General features: G+C 40.4%; 1 protein-coding gene across 1 annotated transcript; it reads right to left on the reverse strand.

The window, feature by feature from the left end:
- Nucleotides 1-2,973: 2,973 nt before the first annotated feature.
- LOC139449543 (uncharacterized) lies at nucleotides 2,974-15,865 on the reverse strand. The gene is made up of 7 exons (XM_071230984.1): nucleotides 15,814-15,865; nucleotides 13,695-13,832; nucleotides 12,589-12,696; nucleotides 6,861-7,055; nucleotides 5,891-6,085; nucleotides 5,231-5,425; nucleotides 2,974-3,659 (listed from the first exon to the last, which is right to left on the reverse strand). Exons 1-7 carry the CDS (start codon nucleotides 15,863-15,865, stop codon nucleotides 2,974-2,976), a joined length of 1,569 nt encoding a protein of 522 aa, XP_071087085.1.
- Nucleotides 15,866-20,869: the final 5,004 nt, after the last annotated feature.

Genomic DNA, 20,869 nt, shown 5'->3' on the forward strand with positions numbered 1-20,869 from the left:
CGTTCCCCAGTTTAAGTCCGCTTTTACGGCAAGCGTGAGCCAGTGGGAACCTGTTCTCGGAATATCTGCAAGCGTTCACTCATGGAAAATCAATTTTATACTCTCTCTGTAAATGAAGTGAGGTGAAATGGGGTTTAACGTCGCGTCCAAGATTATTGCACTTATATAGCGACGTTCTCTGTAAATGAAGCCCCATGAATGTATTCACGCCTAATGCACATCATGAGACATTTATTGTCATTGGTTTTCAGATCATGGCGGAGGGGGATTTTTCCATGACTTGATTGCTGTTATTAGTAAATATATCTAATCATCTATGCAGATCACACATGTTCGCAGCAATGTAACAAAACATTACTTTCTAAAATGGACGAAACAAGAAAGACAGGGTGCAGACACCCTCACACGAAGAATCGTGTCAGACAATAGATACCACCGCCCTCGCTCTTCCCTCAATCGCTGATATACACATGCACAAAAGTTAAGCGCCACCCACCATATTTGTGAGCTGTTACTTTTGGCACTTAATGATGACTATTATATCGAGATGTACGATTGTTATATGCCGTAAATGTAAACCTCATGTGATGCAAAAGTTGTCCCAAAGCAAGTTTATCTTGTGTTCCAAAAGAATATGAGCAGAATGGAATTTTACAGAAGACCAGAAATTGAAGGATTAGAAAACATTGAAAAACTTTTTTGTCATGTAACTGTCATGATATCAGCAGACCATATCAGGTGTCACATAGACACCCTGGGGAGTGCAGAGTCTATTGCAAGACAGAAACGTCAGTAACGTGTGTATGATCCACGGACATTGCCCACAGCTTCAAACCTACGCCTCATACTCATTACAAGTCGTTGAATGCTTCTCTGAGGCAAACGGATCCATTCTTCATGAAGTACGGCTTCAAGTCCAGCGAGATTTTGAAATGGGGGATCACAATGTCTGATTTTCCGGCCAAGAATGTCCCAGAGATGCTCAGTCGGATTAAGATCCGGATTACAGGCCGGCCAAAGAAGAGTGGCAATAGCTTCTTGACGCAAATAAGCCAAAACTGCCCGAGATCTCTGTGGTCTAGCATTGTCGTCAATGTAAACAGGTCTTGTCTGAAGAGGATGGTTGTCAAAATGAGGGACTACCACTGGACGAAGAACGGCATCATGGTATTGTTGGCCATTCAGGTTTCCACGAATTGTCACCAGCGGAAGTTTGCAGCCCAAACACAACCCCATATCACGACAGACCCCCCACCACATGCCAAGGTCTTCTGGATGTTCCTTGGTGCAAAACGAGTGTTACGTTGCCTCCAAAACACGTATTCGACCATCAACAGTTCTTAGCAGCATTCGACACTCGTCAATGGATCCTTCTCCAGTTGGCCAAGTTCCATCGACTACGGGCACGACACCATATCAGACGATTCCGCATGTGCCTCTCAGTCAGTTGAGGACGTTTTACTGGTCTTCTGGCGTTATAACCAGCCGCTCTGAGGCGACGCCTTACGGTCATCGTCGAGAGTCTCTGATGGGTAATCCACTGCAGTCTTAAATTTGTTGAAGTGGCAAATGGATTTCGTCTGACTATCCTGAAAAGACGTCTATCTTCTCTGTTAGAGGTCTTTCTTAGCCTACCAGACCTATGCCTGTCATTGATATCATTGGTTTGACCATGTTTGACAATCAAATGAGTGATAACACTGTGATGACGACCCATTTGTCTTGCAATGGCCCTGCATGACATGCCAGCATTTTTCATGCCTATCACTTGCCATCTTTCAGCGTTCATTAACTTTCTCCTAACCATGGCTGATTTTCAACCTCTATTGGAAGGAGAATCTCACACAGGAGCAAAACGCAACCACGTGTCTGAACCTTGAATTTGACTATTTGTAGGGTGGGGGAACTGCAGCCACACGTAAAGCACGCTTTCCTTGTTGTATCTGGACAAATTTGGGTTCATGAAAGTATGGAAGCCTAATTCAGTCATACATCATCATATTTCTCATTCCCACACGTGAAATCAAGAGACTATGAATATGGTGGCGCTTAACTTTTGTGCATGTGTATATTTACCAGTAATAATTCGAAATGTCACGCTTGCATCCTAAGTACCAAGTTGTCCGACTCCCCATTGTTCTCGGCGCCTAAGGTTTGGAAGCTCCCAATCTGTTGATATTGGGAGAGTCCCCGGGTTTGCTACCAGGAATACAACCCTTCTGACAATCTGGGTAATGCAGAACGCTGCAGTGTTGGCATGGGGAGTCTTCACATTCCCCGAAAAGTTCTGGGTGTGTTCGACGAGGCAACGCTTTCTGGGAGGAGTTACATTCGCGAGCTGATGATGAGCCTAAGCAGCCTCACTGTGCCAGGATCACCCAAACCATCGTTGCTGCATTATTTTATTTTAATCTGTTCATACTACTACTACTACTACTACTACTACTACTACTACTACTTCTGCTAGTAATAATAATAAATTGGGCGAGTACCCGGGTTTGCTACCAGGAATACAGCCCTTCTGACAATCTGGTTAATGCAGAAGGCTGTAGTGTTGGGGAGTCTTCACATTCTCCGAAAAGTTCTGGGTGGGTTCGACTAGGCACCGCTTCCTGGGAGAAGTCCCATTCGCTGTCTGGGCTGCGTGTAGAGGGGGCAAGTCCCTGAGCTGATGGGCCTAACCAGCCTCACTGTGCCAGGATCACCCATAATAATAATAATAATAATAATCGTCGACATTGTCATCATCATTTTGCAGCAACAACACAAGTAATGTTGGTAATTATAATAAGGATAATAATAAGAACAACAACAACTTATTTATTTATCATACATTCCACACAGCACATGTTGATAGCGTCAAATGTATGTAGAGCTGAAATATTTTTACTTTCACTGTTATGTATTACAGGGTATTTTACAGCGCGTCTCATCACAGCATTCTCAAATACTTCATCTCAAATACAGGTTTTGTCAGGAGATCTCAACAACTGAGTCGACCTTGTCGCTGTCGTCAGCTGCTTTCGTTCCAGTCGGTTTGGTTTCTTCAAAGTGCACGACGTCATCATTGGAAACTTCCCGACATCGTATTTTCATTGCCCGCAGATTTGTCTTGAAAGATTTGCAATGCCGTTTAATGCTCATTAAATCGACTATCACAACACACAGCATGCTGGACACCAGTATTATAATGGCAACAGAACCCAGAGCTTTACCTCCTTTAGCTTCTTTCAGTTTAGGAACAAATTTCTTCGTGATTGGAATATTTTCAGTATACGCGTCTGAAGAACGCGTCACATTAACGGGGAAACAGTGCATAACAAGTACAGTTGCATCGTCGATGTTATATGAAGTTGATAATGATACAGCGAGTGTTGATACAGTGGCAGTCATCAATGGTACAGTGGCTGAAGTAGATGTAACCATTTCAGACAGCGTCGGTGGCAGAAGTGTGTACTCTGACGGTATCGCAGTGTACGGTGTTGGTGTAGACGATGTTGGGATGCTGCCCGAGTCGCTCCAGTGATCTGTGAGTATACTAAACGAAGCACCCATAAAAGATTCAGAAGTCACTGACGTGGCTGTGGACGTCAACGTTGACGCGGCGTTATGGGCGGCGGTGACACTAGACGCTGACAGGTAATTAGTCGTGGATATTTCTGAAAGACAAACGTTGGGGTAAGTCAACAATAGTGTATAATTTTGCAAAATCTCAACAGAAACACCCATGCGAGGAGTCGACCCCTTGTCTCCCACACGAAGAGAAAACATTTACGACAAGGATGTCCCAAAGTAAAACAAATTGTACCGATGTGGGGAATCGAACCCGAGCCTGTGGCGTGATGAGCGAACACTTTAACCAATAGGCTACTCTACCGCCCCTAAACAAACTAAAGAGAGCCCACAGCATGATACTTGACTCCGCGAATCTGCCCTTGTGTAATCCGTGCAGTCCATAACAACAGCGAGATTGGAAAATTTGCTCGTTCGCCTGTTCACATGATGCATGAACTCCACGTCAGTCAAATGAAAATTTATTCTCACGTTGAACGCGGAACCCCAACTGTCCCAAAGTAATGTGTTGTGTTGTTGTAGCAGCATAAAACGACAGGACGTAATTTGTTCGGGTTTTTGATTCTTGTTTAACCTCGCACTGAACAAGATTCAAGATATATGTTGGCGGTCTGTAAATAATCGATTCTGGACCAGACAATCCAGTGATTGACATCATGAACATCGATCTACGCAAGTCGGATACGATGCCATGCATCAACCAAGTCAGCGAGCATCACCATCCAATCCCGTTAGACGCCTCTGACGACAAGCATGGTTGCTGAAGACCAAATCTAACCCGGATGTTCACGGGTGACATGATGGGATCTATGAGTGAGTGAGCAATATTCCAGCAATATCACGCCGGGGGACACCAGAAATGGGCTTCACACATTGTACCCATGTCAGGAATCGAACCCGCGTAACGAGCGAACGCTTTAACCACAAGGCTACCCGACCGCCCCATGGGATCTATGAACGATTAGAATCCAACGCTAAAAATGATCCTACCTTCACATAATGGTAGGTCACCATGTACCAGATCCGGATCCCAACTTCCCGTCTCGTTGCACCGCATACTGCCGTTACTGCCTCCCACTTGTATGTAGTGCGTGTTGCAAGAGTATGATATGACGTCGCCAAACACGCCATCACCATGGGACGCTGTCACGTTCTCGAATGATGGGCTCAAACCGCAAGATACCTCTTTAGATAAACAAAAAAGCATGTGATACACAATATGCATATACATGTACTTTGATTGGTATTATGAGACATTCATTCAGACCAAGGCGAATTGACAAGGTATTTGGCATTGCACATATCAGTGACAAATGACACTAAGCGGTGCCATGGAATTTAATCAATTTAGGATATGATCCTTGTGCTATCATTACAAATATCATTTCTCTAAAAGGACGTATTGATCTAACCCGGATGTCCACGGGTGACTTGATTGGATCTATGAGTGAGTGAGTATGGTGTTACGTTGCTTTCAGCAATATTCCAGCAATATCACGGCAGGGAACACTAGAAATGGGCTTCACACATTGTTTCCATGTCAGGAATCGAACCCGCGTAACGAGCGAACGCTTTAACCACAAGGCTACCCGACCCCCCCCCCCCCCCCCCATGGGATCTATGAACGATTAGAATCCAACACTAAACAAGATCCTACCTTCACATAATGGTAGGTCCCCATACACCAGGTCAGGGTCCCAACTTCCCGTCTCGTTGCACCGCATACTGCCGTTACTGCCGCCCACTTGTAGGTAGTGCGTGTTGCAAGAGTATGAAATGACGTCGCCAAACACGCCATCACCATGGGATGCTGTCACGTTCTCGAATGATGGGCTCAAACCGCAAGATAACTCTTTAGATAAACAAAAAAGCATGTGATACACAATAGGCATATACTTTGATTGGTATTATGAGACATTCATTCAGACCAAGGCGAATTGACAAGGCATTTTGCATTGCACATGTTTTGTTAAAAATGACGCTTCGCGGTGCCATGGAATATAATTAATTTAGTGTATGATCCTTGTGCTATCATTACAAATATCATTTCTCTAAAAGGACGCATTGATCTAACCCGGATGACCACGGGTGACATGATGGGATCTATGAGTGAGTGAGTATTGTTTTACACCGCTTTTAGCAATATTCCAGCAATATCACGGCGGGGAACACCAGAAATGGGCTTCACACATTGTACCCATGTCAGGAATCGAACCCGGATCTTCGGCGTGACGAGCGAACGCTTTAACCACTAGGCTACCCGACCGCCCCATGGGATCTATGAACGATTAGAATCCAACACTAAACAAGATCCTACCTTCACATAATGGTAGGTCCCCATACACCAGGTCAGGGTCCCAACTTCCCGTCTCGTTGCACCGCATACTGCCGTTACTGCCGCCCACTTGTAGGTAGTGCGTGTTGCAAGAGTATGAAATGACGTCGCCAAACACGCCATCACCATGGGACGCTGTCACGTTCTCGAATGATGGGCTCAAACCGCAAGATACCTCTTCAGGTTAAAAAAACATCATGTGATACACAATATGCATATAGTTTGATTGGTGTTATACCACATTCATTCAGACCAAAGCGAATTGCCATTAGACATTGCATATGTTCTGTTAAAAATGACGCTGAGCGATGCTATGGACTTTTATGAATTTAGTAAATGCATGTAGCGCGGCATTCGTCTATTTTGTACACTTTTGAAGGCATTTGCCTTAGCGTTACCAGCTCAGTGAACCATGTAACGTTTATTGGCGCATGCAAGTTTTTTTAAAATTTTTGTTGTTTAACGCCGCACTCAGCAATATTCAAGCCATATGACGGCGGTTGGCGCATGCAAGTAACCAGGGCCGTGGACAATATTGTCATGTGCAATGTGCAAAGGTGTTCCCTTAAATACCGTTATATGGTGTTATGCAGTGTCGCAGGTCACGAGATGGGGTAAAGAAATGTATTTTGGCTAGAAAAGACCAAAACGTTATTTTTATTTGCTCTTTTCAATGTGATATTTAAGAACCTACTCCGGAAACTAACGTGTCATGGAGTCAGATGGAAAGTAGTTCCGTCATAAACTGTCATTTCACACCATTGAAATAGCAACTTGGTCTAGTAAAATATCGATTCACAGATAAATATATAAATTCATCCTTTTTACAAAATAAGGTGTATATACTTCATATCTGACGATCAGTAATTAGTCATATGCAAGTGATTTCGGTGTTGTAATACACTCGTTTAGTCAGTAAAGAAAATAAGTTTGCAATTTCCCGTGATATTACTTTTACAATATGGCGCCGTCCCATCAACCACGTGTTTAAACCAGCTCCCATCTTCAGTGCATACTCTCTTCCCGCTGCTTCCGTTGACGAAGTCGTATCCAGGGAGGCAGTTGTAGGTGACGATGTCAAGATACCGGGGGTTGGTTTTGGAAGCGGCCGCACCAGACACCACCTCCAGACCGTCACATGTGACAACTGAAACATTTTAAATCTTATATTTACCATATGTTTCCCAGCGTGTTATACATCCCTTGTTTACTGGTAATGGAATACGATATTTAACACTGTGTGAATGTATAATTACCATTTTGCACAATTTACAGTTGCAGCCCTTAGAAATCTATCGCGGTTCCTATGGTACATTAATTAGTAATCAATTGTCATAGTCTAATGCTATCTTGCTGTAGATGAATTATATGAATTTTATATTTATAGTCCTACACTACCGATGATTCTTTTTTGTAATGACAACACACCAAATATGGGCTTCATATTTTATTGCGTAAATTTTGTTCCGTTAAGCGACGCATTCAACCATATTACAACTATATAACGGCGGTCTTTTTATATGCTTGTCATAATAGGCAACAAACGGGATCAGGTGGTCAGGATTCCGGACTTGGTTGATGCATGTCATCGATCCCAGTTGCGTGGATCGATGCTCATGATATCAATCACTGGATTGTCTGGTCGATTATTTACAGACCGCCATCATACAGCTGGAATATTGCTGAGTGCGGCGTTAAACAACAAACCAACAAAAATCAAAATCTGGACCAGATAATCCAGTGATTGACCTCATAAGTAAGCATCAACCTACGCAACTGGTATACAATGACACGCTTCTACATATCCACTGCCCTGTGTTACCGTGTTAATGAATGAACCATGTCGGGCACCCCAGCCGTACTCCATTATCGACGTATTTGTTAAACACGTAATTATATAACGTGAAAAAAAGAGTTTGAATAAACATTGAAAAGTGAATATTACACTCAAGACACATTTGGACCACCGTGAAGCTGCCTTTACAGTGAAGAAGAAACACCAGGAATTATCATGGACCATTGAACAGAACTGTGTTTTTCGCCATCTCGATCCTGCTGAATTGTAATTATCTAACAAGGGTATCACCGTACCACGTGTTGTCAGTGTTCAAACCACAGGGCGTAAATATAAGCTAAATGGCCCGAATGGAAAGAATGCTTGCGGGTTCTGCATGGCATCCGTCGAAAATCGCTGACGCTTGAACTTGAGTAAGTGGATTTTGAAATTAATTCTGTGATTTGTTTTTATCAAACAAAGTGAATAGGTCCCTTGTTATTGACAAACAATCAATCCCACTACACTGGAATTACTCGTCAATGTAGCCATCCCATGTACACATCCACCCCCCGTCAATAACATGATATCTCCATTTACAATTGCGTGTTCGTTGTGCTGAAACCGACAGATGGGAAACTAGATGTTTGTTGGATATATGTAACCACGTGTTATGATTTTATACAGCCATTTGGTGAAAAGGTGCGCAATATGTGATAAGAGAACGAAACTAATTATGTGGGGCCACCTAAAAGTCCGCACAGATTTTCAGAATGAAGGAATATATATGGTGTGGCATTAGACCGCTTGTTGCAATATTCCAGCAATATCACGGTGGTGAACACTCGGGAATCGAACCCGTGACGGGCGAAGGCAAAAGCCACTGGGCTACCCCGTGCGATTACAAAATATATTCTGTCGTCTCCTAAAACTGAGTGAATGTAGAGTAATAATATAACCTATTACACATGAATTTATATTCCCTTCAAAACACCTACATTGGGTGGTTGATAATATATGAGAATGGCGCTAAATCAATTCTTTTGCAAGGAAGAGAATATGACCACACACACAAAAATTCTCAGAGAGGAGTAGCCGAAAATATGTTTTTATTCAGGACACCTGGTATGCCCATTAGAACGTTTTTCCATGCGTTTTTTGTCGCGACGTCTGCTAGACGTCAACACTGCCGAAATATGTCCACATCCCCAGGGAAAACGCGGGGAATTGCCTATCGTCAATAATTACAGATTGAATCTTTGTTAATAAAAACTTCATATCACTAAACACACTAAAGATTTTCTCAGAGTTTTGGCAAACTTTGAAAAAAATGGTGTTTTGACTGAATATGACAGAACATTTTCCCTGTTATCCATCCTAATGAACAAAACGAAGGACACGATCGTCCCCGACCGGCGTCAAGACTTACATTTAACAATATTTGGGTTTATTCGGCTGTCACAGACTGTTGGAAATCCAGCATATTTCATAAATATATTTGAGAAACGTCCACTAGACATTTATTACTTAGAGATCGATCCGTGAAGGTAGTCCAAGGATTAGTTAAAATAGGAAATTTAAAACTTTGCTTGCACCCGAGAAATACTCTAATGCTATTGTTGACTTCAAACTTCAGAAAAAAAACATTAGTTAAATTCAGAGCAGGGCTGCTACCTTTCAAAATAAACGAAGGTAATTGTCAAAGAATCTATATTACACTGGGAGAATGATCATGATCTAAATTCGGTATAGAAGGAAACTTCTTCTCACATATAATACCTATAAGTTAAAAATGTTGTGCCAATGTATTTACCATGCTTATGAAAAGAGATGTAAAGGCCTAAGTGAACAATAGTCATAAATCCATAATTCGTGACTGCAGTACTGTATACATGTATGAATGTGTGAATTTAACCGTGTTTTATTTGTATGTATATGAACCCAATGGACCTAAATACAGAAATACATTTTTGTTATTGATTGAACATTCTTCAATTATTTACGCCCATGTCTATTCGATTTACCTTTATTGTCACCATTCAATGATCAACAATGATGATATATCGTGATACGTTCAATAAAACATTTTTTTAAAATATCTCCCGCCTAGTTCATCGATTCGGCCATCTTGACAAGGCAAGGAACGAATTTCTCGATTTTTCTCAATGATAAGGACTCATGCACAACACTCAATGCAGCGGAATTAATGTACAATGTTCCAATGAGGACGGTTAACTGCTGTTACTTCTCTTGAATGTAATTGATACAGGTTTTTTAGATAACCTTACCTTTCAATAGAAAGTTACTCGACAAATCGTATTATACAACTTAATGATAGTTGATCGTGGTGCAAACTCGACTGTTTACCCTTGGCTAACCTGTACAGAGCAGTTAAATAATTACTGCGGCATGACCGAAGAATTTCTCGTAAAAACCTCAATATTTTCATAACGATTGGATTGCCATAACTGTCAAAAGAGTGATAAAGGATTATATTTTATCAAAAACGGAGAAGCGACTTTTTAGCTGGTTCGACAGGTACCCGCTAACAATTTGTTAAACAACTTCCATCCCCAAACAAATATTTACTAAATTAAAAGAGCGATTTCTTAACCTATTTTACATAATTACAATTCATTATGTACCTGTTGGAGCAGTCCGTTGGAACTGCTTAGAGTGAATGAGTTAAACGTTTAACGTCGCATCGGTATTATGTCATCAATATATCGACGATAGAACACGGAACTGGTTCATTATGTAAATCACTAGCTATTGCCGACGAATTCCATTACATATTTCGTTGTGGATTTTTCAAAGAAGACAGCCATGTTTACATATCTACTCCTCCTATGAGGCTCAGAACTTATCTTTCAACCCTCGTCACAGTTTTATCTACCATTGTACGCCCAACATCATTGTGTATTTCCTTGTCAATATCGCCTTCTACTCGATCTATCGTTAAAGAAAGATTGGCTTTCGTGTTATTTTCTCTTTGCTGGCAGTTATTTAAGAAAGTCCATTTTATGCACAGGCGTGTATTTGCACCATATTCTCACAATCCTCAAGTCGGTACCTTTTCTCCCGATACCGACTGTCATATATCTCCCGCGTTTGGATGCGATCGTTCGGCCATCGCGTATATCTGCGTTGTCCAGCTACATCTATGGGGAACAACCCACTAAATCCCCCCTCTCAATAATAACGTCATCCAATATTCGACGTCACCAAGTTGCAAGAGCATGTTCGGATCTCCTGACTTGACATCATGAAAGATCAATGTTTTCTCGTGAAATAAACCACACTTCGTTCGTCATTGTTCTTTGCGATTTATTTTCTATTTAAACACACGCTTGTGGAGGAATGCAATAGAATGATATATATCATCTGGACACAATATACCAGTTTCCGGTTAACCATCCACAACGGTTCGTCGCAGTATAAAATGAAATGAAACAATTTGTACGCTCGTTATAAAATGGAACCCTGCAGACCTTACATTACATAGCAACAGTGTAAATTTTATTACCAGGATACAGTTGCCATGTACATGTACGACAAGCTGATTTTACGAGCTCAGGCGAATTGAGACATTAAAATAATCAATTGAACAGTGTATGTATTGGACACCTCACCTTACCTGTTTAATTGAGCGAGTGAGTTGTTGAGTAGGGTTTAAAGCCGTTTTTAACAGTATTCCATTTTTATCACGGCGTGTTAGCTTAATGTGTGAGGAAAGTCCGAAGTGATGCAGGTCTCAGACGTGTACCACTTCGGTGAAACCCACGAGCACGGGTATGGTGCTGACCAACCTAGAGACATAATCCGGGCGGACCGGGATTCGAACCCACAATCATAGGTTTCTGGCGTGCTCAAGGGACGCAACTCTGCACAGCAAATCGCGGCGCCTTAGACGACTGGGCCACCCGTGTCCCCCTTACCGGTTTAAATAACGACACACATATACTGAGGAACTTAAATGAATATGCGCCGAAACAGATTCCACAGGGCCCAAAAGGCAAAATACATGTAGGCATGAAAATGATATGAAGGAACACTATTAATCAGTAATAACACCAGGTATTCGCGAAAACGGTCCGCGTGTCTTACTCGACAGCTGCACTCACTACTCACACAATAACCCTATCCATTCCAGATTGTGAAAGGCACAATAAACTCGTAAAATACAAGACTTTTAATAAAACCTTTAACCTATATTTAAATTAAAAAACAGGCCCTGTGTTAGACACAATACGGTAATTTATCGACCATTCGCGGGTCACGAATGTAATTACAATGCACTGTACAAATCGATGAAGTATATTCGTTTATATTAATTTGAATATTTTATCTCCTTGCGTTCTTTCAAATCTAGTGACAAAAACGTCCGTTGTTCAGACCGATGTGCTTTATGATTCATTAACTTGCAAGAAACCTATTCTTGTGTTCCCTACAGTGTTACGACTGAGTTACTGCCAAACGCTGCGTACAACCAAACTCAGGATTTGATATTGACCTGTACTTTGTAATTGATATGGATTTCGATCTACCGTTACAAACGGATGTCATATTTTTTTATGACGATATCAATCAATCGATATGTGTTAATGAAAAGACCCGTGAAGATCCGGGTTAGGATACGTCTTCAGCAAGTTGACAGCAACCATGCTTACCGTAAAAGGCGACTATGTTTGCCGTAAGAGGCGACTAACGGGATCGGGTGGGCAGATTCGCTGACTCGCTGTGGATCGATGCTCATGACATCAACGCTGCATTGTCTGATCAAGACTCGATTATTTACAGACCGCCGTCATATAGCTGGAATATGCTGGGTGCGGCGTTAAACAACAAACAAAGAAATCATGATACTGAACAAACAAAGATTTGAATAAACAAATTGGAGCCTGACCGTCTCTGAGGTGACACGTGTGTGGACACTTGGTCTTGTTCACGCCACATTCGCCGACAATATGTGCAATTCTACACGAGCAGTCGGTGTCGCCATCAGATGGATGATCTGGAACGTTAGATATATTTACTGAAGATGTCGAAAAACAATTGTGGCAAAACATACAAACTTCAACGTAAAAGGCAACCATTCCCAGTTGATTGAATTGTTAAAATGTGTCACTATGCACCCCACACAAAGAAACTTCCAGAGCTTCACAATGGTTCCTCCGTGGTCTAGCGGATAGAGCGTCTGTCTGGCGAAAGATGATGAAAGAAAGTACCTGCCTGGTGCTCGGCATTAAGGGGATCAAGGTCTGGTCGGCTCGTTGCAGTATACTGTGTCTGAGTAGGGTATTCATGCTGTATTTCAGTGTACTAGCACTAAAAAACGGCACCTGGCCGGACTAGTACACACACACACACACACACACACACACACACACACACACACCATTCTTGTGTCTTGGCGTAAATCGCGACTATGCTTGTCGTAAGAGGCGACTATCGGGATCGGGTGGTCAGGCTCGCTGACTTGGTTGATGCAAGTCATCGTATCCCATCGTATCGATGCTCATGATGTCAATCACTGAATTGTCTACGGGCCAGAGTCGATTATTTGCAGACCGCAGGCATATAGCTGGGATATTGCTGAGGGCGGCGTTAAACAACAAACAAACAAACAAAACACACACACATGTACTACATTTGCAGTAGAAATTCAGACGCAATGACCAGATCTAGACACAAACGTAAGTTTGCCAGATGGGTCATCACAATTTATGAATCCTTTCGCACCAAATAATATAATATATTCAATTCATTAAACCAGTTTCTAATACTCCGTAATTTACATGGTCCATGTCTGTCTTACCATCTACATCTATAAATGTTCAACATGATTGATAGTTGATTAGAAACCACATTGAAAACTAATGAAAATAGTTTATTATTAACTATACCATAGTACGATGATATACGTTAATTATATGTAATATGTAATATTTAGATATTTTGATAAAGTAATTCATGATAATTACACAATACGGCAAGTGGTGTATATCTTACTTGGACAGGATGAGAGACTCTGACAAGCAAGAGCGCATCGACATCCCATGAACACACTGCTGAAGTAGCACTCTCCATCAGATGCACGCTGATTGCACAGAGCGTCAGATTCGTCATTCTGACACACCCCTTCAACATCTGCAACACAAAGAATCAAAATCTTATTTGTATTCATATTCGTATGAAAGTCATACATAAAAACAATGTGACTGGCCATGTATATTTTTGTTGCTGTTGTTGTATGATGTTTATCGGCTCATCATTCTGCTTCCAACCTGAAGGTCATATTATCACAGGTGACATGTTTCTCGTTGAACTAGGAACGTGGTAGAAGTGGCATGTCAAATAATGCCACATATAAGGCCGGCATACTAACTGAGGAAGAAATCTTCCAAAACCATGTACCAGAAGTATCAACTTTTGCCTTTTCCTCTTTTGTAATGGATTCCAAAGATCAAATAAATATCGGAACAAAGACTGTACCACCGAACCCCTGTTTAAGAGATTAATCATAATCCTTAATACAAACACGGAAAGGCTTTTTACATTCACAGAAAGTTTTAGAGTGCAATTAATACCATAGAGTGCAATTAATACCATGAGGATTCTAAGAAACCCAAATGATTTGCTTGACATTTTGCAATCTCAGAAAAGAACCAAGTTCAATTCTGTCAAAACGTTTGATTTTTAAACTTTGTACACCACAATTCCGCATGACAAACTTAAGGAAAAACTTCATTCCTTGATCTATTACAAAACGTGGTGACCAGAGATATAGTTACATAACTCTGTTCAGAGGTTCAGGACAATTTGTCAAAAATGAAAGTAAATGCCATCTGAGGTTTACTGAGGAAACAGTATGTGAAATGTTGGACTCATTGAAAGTCTGTGTAGACGTTTGGGGTAAGACATTTAGGCAAGAAGAAGACATCCCCATGGGCACCAATTGTGCTCCCCTTCTTGTTTAAACCGTTGACCATATGCATATGAATCTGAATTTCTGCTCAGATTGGCAAAGTCAAAATAAGGTATTTTGGCTAAGTTGTTTAATTAAGCGTCAGGTATAGCGATGATCTGATATCGTTCAATAACCATCAAAAAGTCAATTCCCTTCCACTGATTTACACACCTCAACACGAAAAGAGAGATAAGTGTGGACGCCTCACCTGTTTCATATTAAATTTTATATATGTGCATGAAGATTCAGAGTGACAAAACACTCTCCACAAGACTGTATGACAAGGGGGATGACTTCAACTTTCCAATCGTGTCAAGACCACATTAAAGCTCTCGAGAAGTTTTATGGTAGACATGTGGAGGATATTTCCAAATCTCAAACATTAGTGACAAAAATTATGTTCAATGTTATTCCCGATTTTGTTTGACACATGTATACCATGTGCTTTTTCAGGTTAACAACTGACTCGACTTTGCATGGGACCGCCTCCGTGGTCTAGTGGTAGAGCGTCTACCCGGAGTACGGAGGGTCGTGGGTGCGATCCAAAAAGTCTGACCAAACGACGTTAAAAGATGGTACTTTATATTCTACCTGGCGCTCGGCATTTAGGGGAAAAGGAAGGACTGGTCGGCTCGGAGTCAGTATACCCATGTTAAACTGTTAAACTCACCTTTTCGCGAACACCAGGTATCATCACTGTATATTCATTTCATATTTACCCTTATATAGGGTGATGGTGGTTTGGATTCTTTCAAACAAATTAATTTGTTCTAGATAAGACTGTCTTGCAAGTAGTAGGTGGTCGCTTGACATGCTGTCAAAAAACTATAAAGTGTCCTGCACCACCTGTCAGAGAAATTAATAGTCCTTTGTGAAGCAGTTGATGAAACTGACATGTCTCCCGAGGGGGATACATTCAAGAGCTTTCACTCACAAATCACTACAAGCTACGACATGAAATGTTATCACAAAAACAAGGACGTGTTGAATATGTTTCTTGGATCGGGTGGTCATCCATGAAGCATCGTTAAGAGTTCATACTTTCAGTGTGAAAAGTGCAACAAAACCAATTCCTTGCAAGAGGTTTTGCCACGTACATTCTTTTGATAGTATCTCGTTGATTTTGAAATACGTAACAATATCGTTATAGTATTTACTTACCTCTACTGAAGTAAAACAACATCAGGTAAGGTATTAGAAAATACGTCCACATTTTCTGTTTAAACCAGTAGCGTAAAGCTTCGATAGAAAAATGAAACCTGAAAATTGTTGAGTAAACAAAAAAGTAAGCCCTCTCGTCCTCTCTCATGTGACTGACGCTATAGATCAATCCTTCAAGGCGAGCCGATCAATCGGGTCTAACATTCATGTATGTACGATACTCGGTGTTTTCTGAATGTAGTACACGAACGAGGCAGCCATCGACTGAGTCGCGGTGTGAGACCTTCAGCCTAAGTGTTCTATTGTGTTGTAGTTAACTCATCCATTGTTGTAGTTGATCGGAATAATGTTTGCGAACTTGTTGATATAACTTCTTAATATATGTAATTTATTTCCCACCAACACCATAATCATTTTATCTGCTGTTCATAGGAATTCGCGGGGTAAAGAGAATCGGGTGGTCATCCTCGGGATACTCAGGATTTCGGGGGTCTGTTTAGTAGGTATTTGGGACTGATTCGGGGGGTGCAAATATAATCGCATTTGGTACTGATTCAATATTACAAAACAATAGTTTAAACTGGTCTTGATATGTATTATTTTTTCGAACATTTTAGCTGAAGATAAACACTAAACTCACCTTTTAGTCAAAACATTTCAGATTTGTATAATGCCAGATTAAGGGATGGACAATGATACTTAGAGTGAAGAATTAGACATTCTGTGTTCAGAGTATGAGGTATGGGCTTGACACTCTGCCTCATGGCTGATTGCATGTCATCGTTCCCCACTGCCGTATAGATGATCGATTAGCCGCTCTTCAAGATTCTCTTATTTGAATGTCGCCGTGTTACAGCAAGAACAGCAACATCGTTACACAACATTCAATCACCCACTTCACTCAGCTGTTTAACCTTGTTATACCTGTGTTAAAAAATACACTGATTGCTGTGCACATTTTCCGCGCATTATGGTGTGTTCGGTCTTGTCTAAATTAATGAGGCAATCCTGCTTCTTTTGTTTTTGTAACGCAGCATTCAGCAATATTACAGCTACATGTCGGTGGTCGTGTCTGGATACGGAAATCTAGTGATTGACAGCATGAGCATCGATCTACGCGATTGGGACACGATGACATGGATCAACCAAGTCAGCAAGCCCGACCACCCGATCATATTAGTCGCCTCTTACGACAAGCCTAGGTTGTTGAAGATTAATGCTAACCCGAATCTGTACGTATGAGACAATCCTTGGTGAGCCGGGACTTCACTATCATTTCAAAATCATATTTGTAATCAACTATGTTTTCTTACTTTCGTACAAACAGACCAAAATGAGGATCGGGTGGATCATGCTATCAACAGCTGGTATACCCAGATTAGGATTTCGTTTATATTAGTTTCAACGAAAGCAGCAAATGCTTTTAGATTTGTTTATATATTTGTTTATATGGCATAATGAACCGGATAAATCTAAAAGAGATATAGGGAAAATGAAAAAAATTGCATGGAATAAAAGAATATTAAAATAAATTTTAAATTGAAAGTACTGTTTAACGCTGATATATCTTCAAAGAATAACGCTTTTCTTCTTAAAGGGAAAACCTTTATTTAAACTTATGTAATATGTTCGACAACAAACAACTTACAGAAAGACGTAATTCGAGCATTGGGAATTTTTACGACAATGGCAGGTACTAACGTCAAAGAAGCTAAAGTATGTTTGTTTGTTTGTTGTTTATAACGCTAATAAATTCGATGCTGTAAAAATAAACACGTTCATGAAATTCTGGTTTTTATATCATCTTCTAATAACTATTTGTGGTATACGTTATACGAAGGTATATGTTACGCCTCTTCTGTGACACCAATGAAAGTGACTATTGAATACATCCATTGACTCATCTCTTGCTGTGTACTTACAAAGTCTACACATATTGTAACTATTTTTGTAACATTTTGTCTCTATTATCTATCATACTTACTTCAATATGAATTTAGCCTTCTTTTGAACAATGTCATTTGTACGTTTATGTATACCAGGAATAAAATACCAAATAATTTATTTATTTTTAATTAGTAAATGCGCTATGCACTTCCTGGTTCATCAATCACTTGATTGTCAGGTTTGTTTACAGGCCTCCGTTGCAACGCATGAGTACTGCTGTGTGGCGTCAGGAAATAAAAACTTAGTACTTTTCTGTGCAAATTGTGTGGATGGCGGGTACTACCAGTAGGGCAGGACATGCTTAACCTTTTCGCGAACACCGTGTGTCATTACTGATTTTCAGTGGTCCATTCTCACCTATTTTACCTTTTACGCCAAATAAAATCATTTTCGGCAGATATTCTCTTACATTGACCATTTATATTTACATTCAATCGGTATATTACAGACCAGGAGGAATCATTGGTTTGAGTTATATTTGGATCAGTTTCACGATACAAAAAAAATAAAAAAATAAATTATTAGTTGGTTAGCAATTACCCCCAGTACATAATTTAAAAAATAAAATGAATGCCTCTCCACCTCTAAATTGGATGAGACAGAACTTGACCTACATCAGGGTTACTCACACCTCACAACTGTCAATGGCTGCCAATGCTGTTATTTACCTAACCCTACACGAAGCAAAATGACAACACTGATCTATGATGTGGTTCAACATTAACCTGTAGATTTACTAGGAGTGAATCTGCTGGTACCATGTGATTACCAATGGAACTAGGTATGACTGAACAGCCGTTGTTGAGACTGCAGACGAGCCGGCTTTGTTGACACGAGGAATCTGCATGGTTTGACCTGTCAATATCAAGATTTCACGGAGTCAAAACCAGCCGGTGAAAGCAGTGAGGCAGTTGTGGCTCAGAAATAGTGGTTCGAGTATGATTTTCTTAGTTCTGAAATGAATTTCATCAAGTTTGATCAGTTGTGTCTTCAGTGATGTCGGGACATTGTGTTTGCAAAGAGACGACTGTTTTCTGATGAATTTTCAAATCCCCTCCTGCCAAATCCTTACGGTGTAGGTTGACGGAGATGGCAATGAATATTAAACAGAAAAAAGGTTTGTAAACAACATATCGTCATAAATAAAGTTTCTTAATACATGTTTTTATAATGCCATATTTTACTATCATTGACGATCGAAATTGCATATTCCGAGTCTATTCCATGTTAATAAACATTTCATTTGTATGCAAAATATGCCTTTGTAAAGTCCTGTAATCTCATCACAGAACAACATATCGTCGTTAATGCATCCAATATATAACTACCGTATTTCCTCTCTTAGACGCTAGGCCGTCTATTAATTTCGCGAGAGACATTGGTTGGGCAAATTTTAGAGACCTGGCTTGTATAAACCAAACGTGTAATAGAGGAAATATCGATACGTTTTACAGTTCCTATTGGTGATCGATCTGCAGCCATTCTTTTATTAATCGATATGTAGGCTATTGATGTATTCATGCGCACATTTGTTTTGTGAAAAGGCTTAATATATTTAAATGGGGTTTCCGTAGCAAAAAGGAAGCCTCTTTTTGACCAATCAGAATCAAGCATTCGTCAATGTCATAGTTTTATAGTTTTATACAATCTGGTTCTAATGCATCTTAGACATTATGAAACCTTTTTAAGTTTAAATGTCTGTAAATAATTGCCAATGACATATTCTCAGAAGTACATACAAGGCCATAACATGATTAATCGATTACAACTAAAATCACTTGTAGCTGCGTTGAATTGTGAAACATGAAAATCACATTTACGGATTCCATTGAACAATATCGCCAAGAAATACATTTACATTCATTATTCACTCTAACTCGGCGTTATTAAGAAGGAAAATATTTGAGGCAGCGAATCTCACACGTGACTATAATGACAAGGCTATACAACGTAATACAAACACCATCAACTCATAGATTTCATATGGGAGACTCTCTCTCTCTCTCTCTCTCTCTCTCTCTCTCTCTTTCTCTGCTACTCTCTCTCTCTCTCTCTCTCTCTCTGCTACTCTCTCTCTCTCCGTGATTACAGCAGGCGTTCCTGAAACTAACCCGCAATCAGCTGTCTATGAGTGAGTGAGTCCGTGAGTTTGAACAGTATTTCAGTTGACTCGCAGCAACTCATAACAGCGCATTGTTGTGTGGACACTTCCAACTATGACGCATCAATGACGGATAAAATGCCCGATGCAATTCGCTATTTTGACTTGTACCATATATTCCCATTGTATTTTTGGGTGAACACTTGACTTGCTTTTGCATGTGTTTGTGACGGGTGCAACCGGCTTACCTTTTCGCGAGCACCTGGGGTAGTGACATCCTAAATAAATTGAAAGTAATTTCGTGGCATTTCATTGGCTCACCAAGCAATGTGTTTGTTAATGTTTCTATAAACGACAAAAACCCATTACGCCACGCCCTCTAGGAGACTACTATTTCCTGATTGGTTGATTACAGAATAGGCAGGGTTTGACTTGCATTATTACTCTGAACGAGGTTAACGTTGAAATAAGCAGCTATGATGTCGTTATTGTTGACATATTTATTTAAAAGAACTAACCTCGATATGTCTGAGCTTTTATGTTTATGGAGGTAAAAACGTAAGACCTGATGTGCACTCTGTGGAAATCCGTTGTTACGTCTGTAGGTATTCAAGCCTTCACCAGTCAATCCATTGATCGACATTACGAGTATCGATCCACGCAATTGAGACACGATAACATGTAGTCAACCAAGACATCAATTCCGCCCCCCTGATCAATCTAGTCGCCTCAAACAAGCATATGTTGCTGGGGACCTATATTCTAACCCCTTAGCCTCAACGGGTAGTCTAATGTCCCATGTATGTATGTGTGCGTACGTGCAAGTACGTATGCCAAGTTCTTTTCTTTTAGGTATAATAGGATATCGTGTGTGTGTCCGATTTTCAAAGCAAATGCAATTTCTTTGAGGTCATTGTTATATTTTATTGAATAAATACAAAGAATACATAAATATTTACAATGATCATTAACATCAATATAAGAATTGAAAGGATGTTACGCTTCATT

This window comes from Haliotis cracherodii, unplaced genomic scaffold, assembly GCF_022045235.1.
Source record: "Haliotis cracherodii isolate W230 unplaced genomic scaffold, xgHalCrac1.p SCAF_8, whole genome shotgun sequence".
Classification (NCBI taxonomy): Eukaryota; Metazoa; Mollusca; class Gastropoda; order Lepetellida; family Haliotidae; genus Haliotis; species Haliotis cracherodii.

Excerpts from the sequence above, each read along its gene's own strand:
- LOC139449543 (XM_071230984.1), bottom strand. The coding sequence starts at position 15,865 with ATGTGGACGTATTTTCTAATACCTTACCTGATGTTGTTTTACTTCAGT. Across the intron at positions 7,056-12,588 it reads CACGTGTCACCTCAGAGACG|TTGTCACATGTGACGGTCTG; the intron begins GTCAGGCTCCAA and ends AAAATGTTTCAG. Across the intron at positions 6,086-6,860 it reads GACGGCGCCATATTGTAAAA|AGGTATCTTGCGGTTTGAGC; the intron begins GTAATATCACGG and ends TTTAACCTGAAG.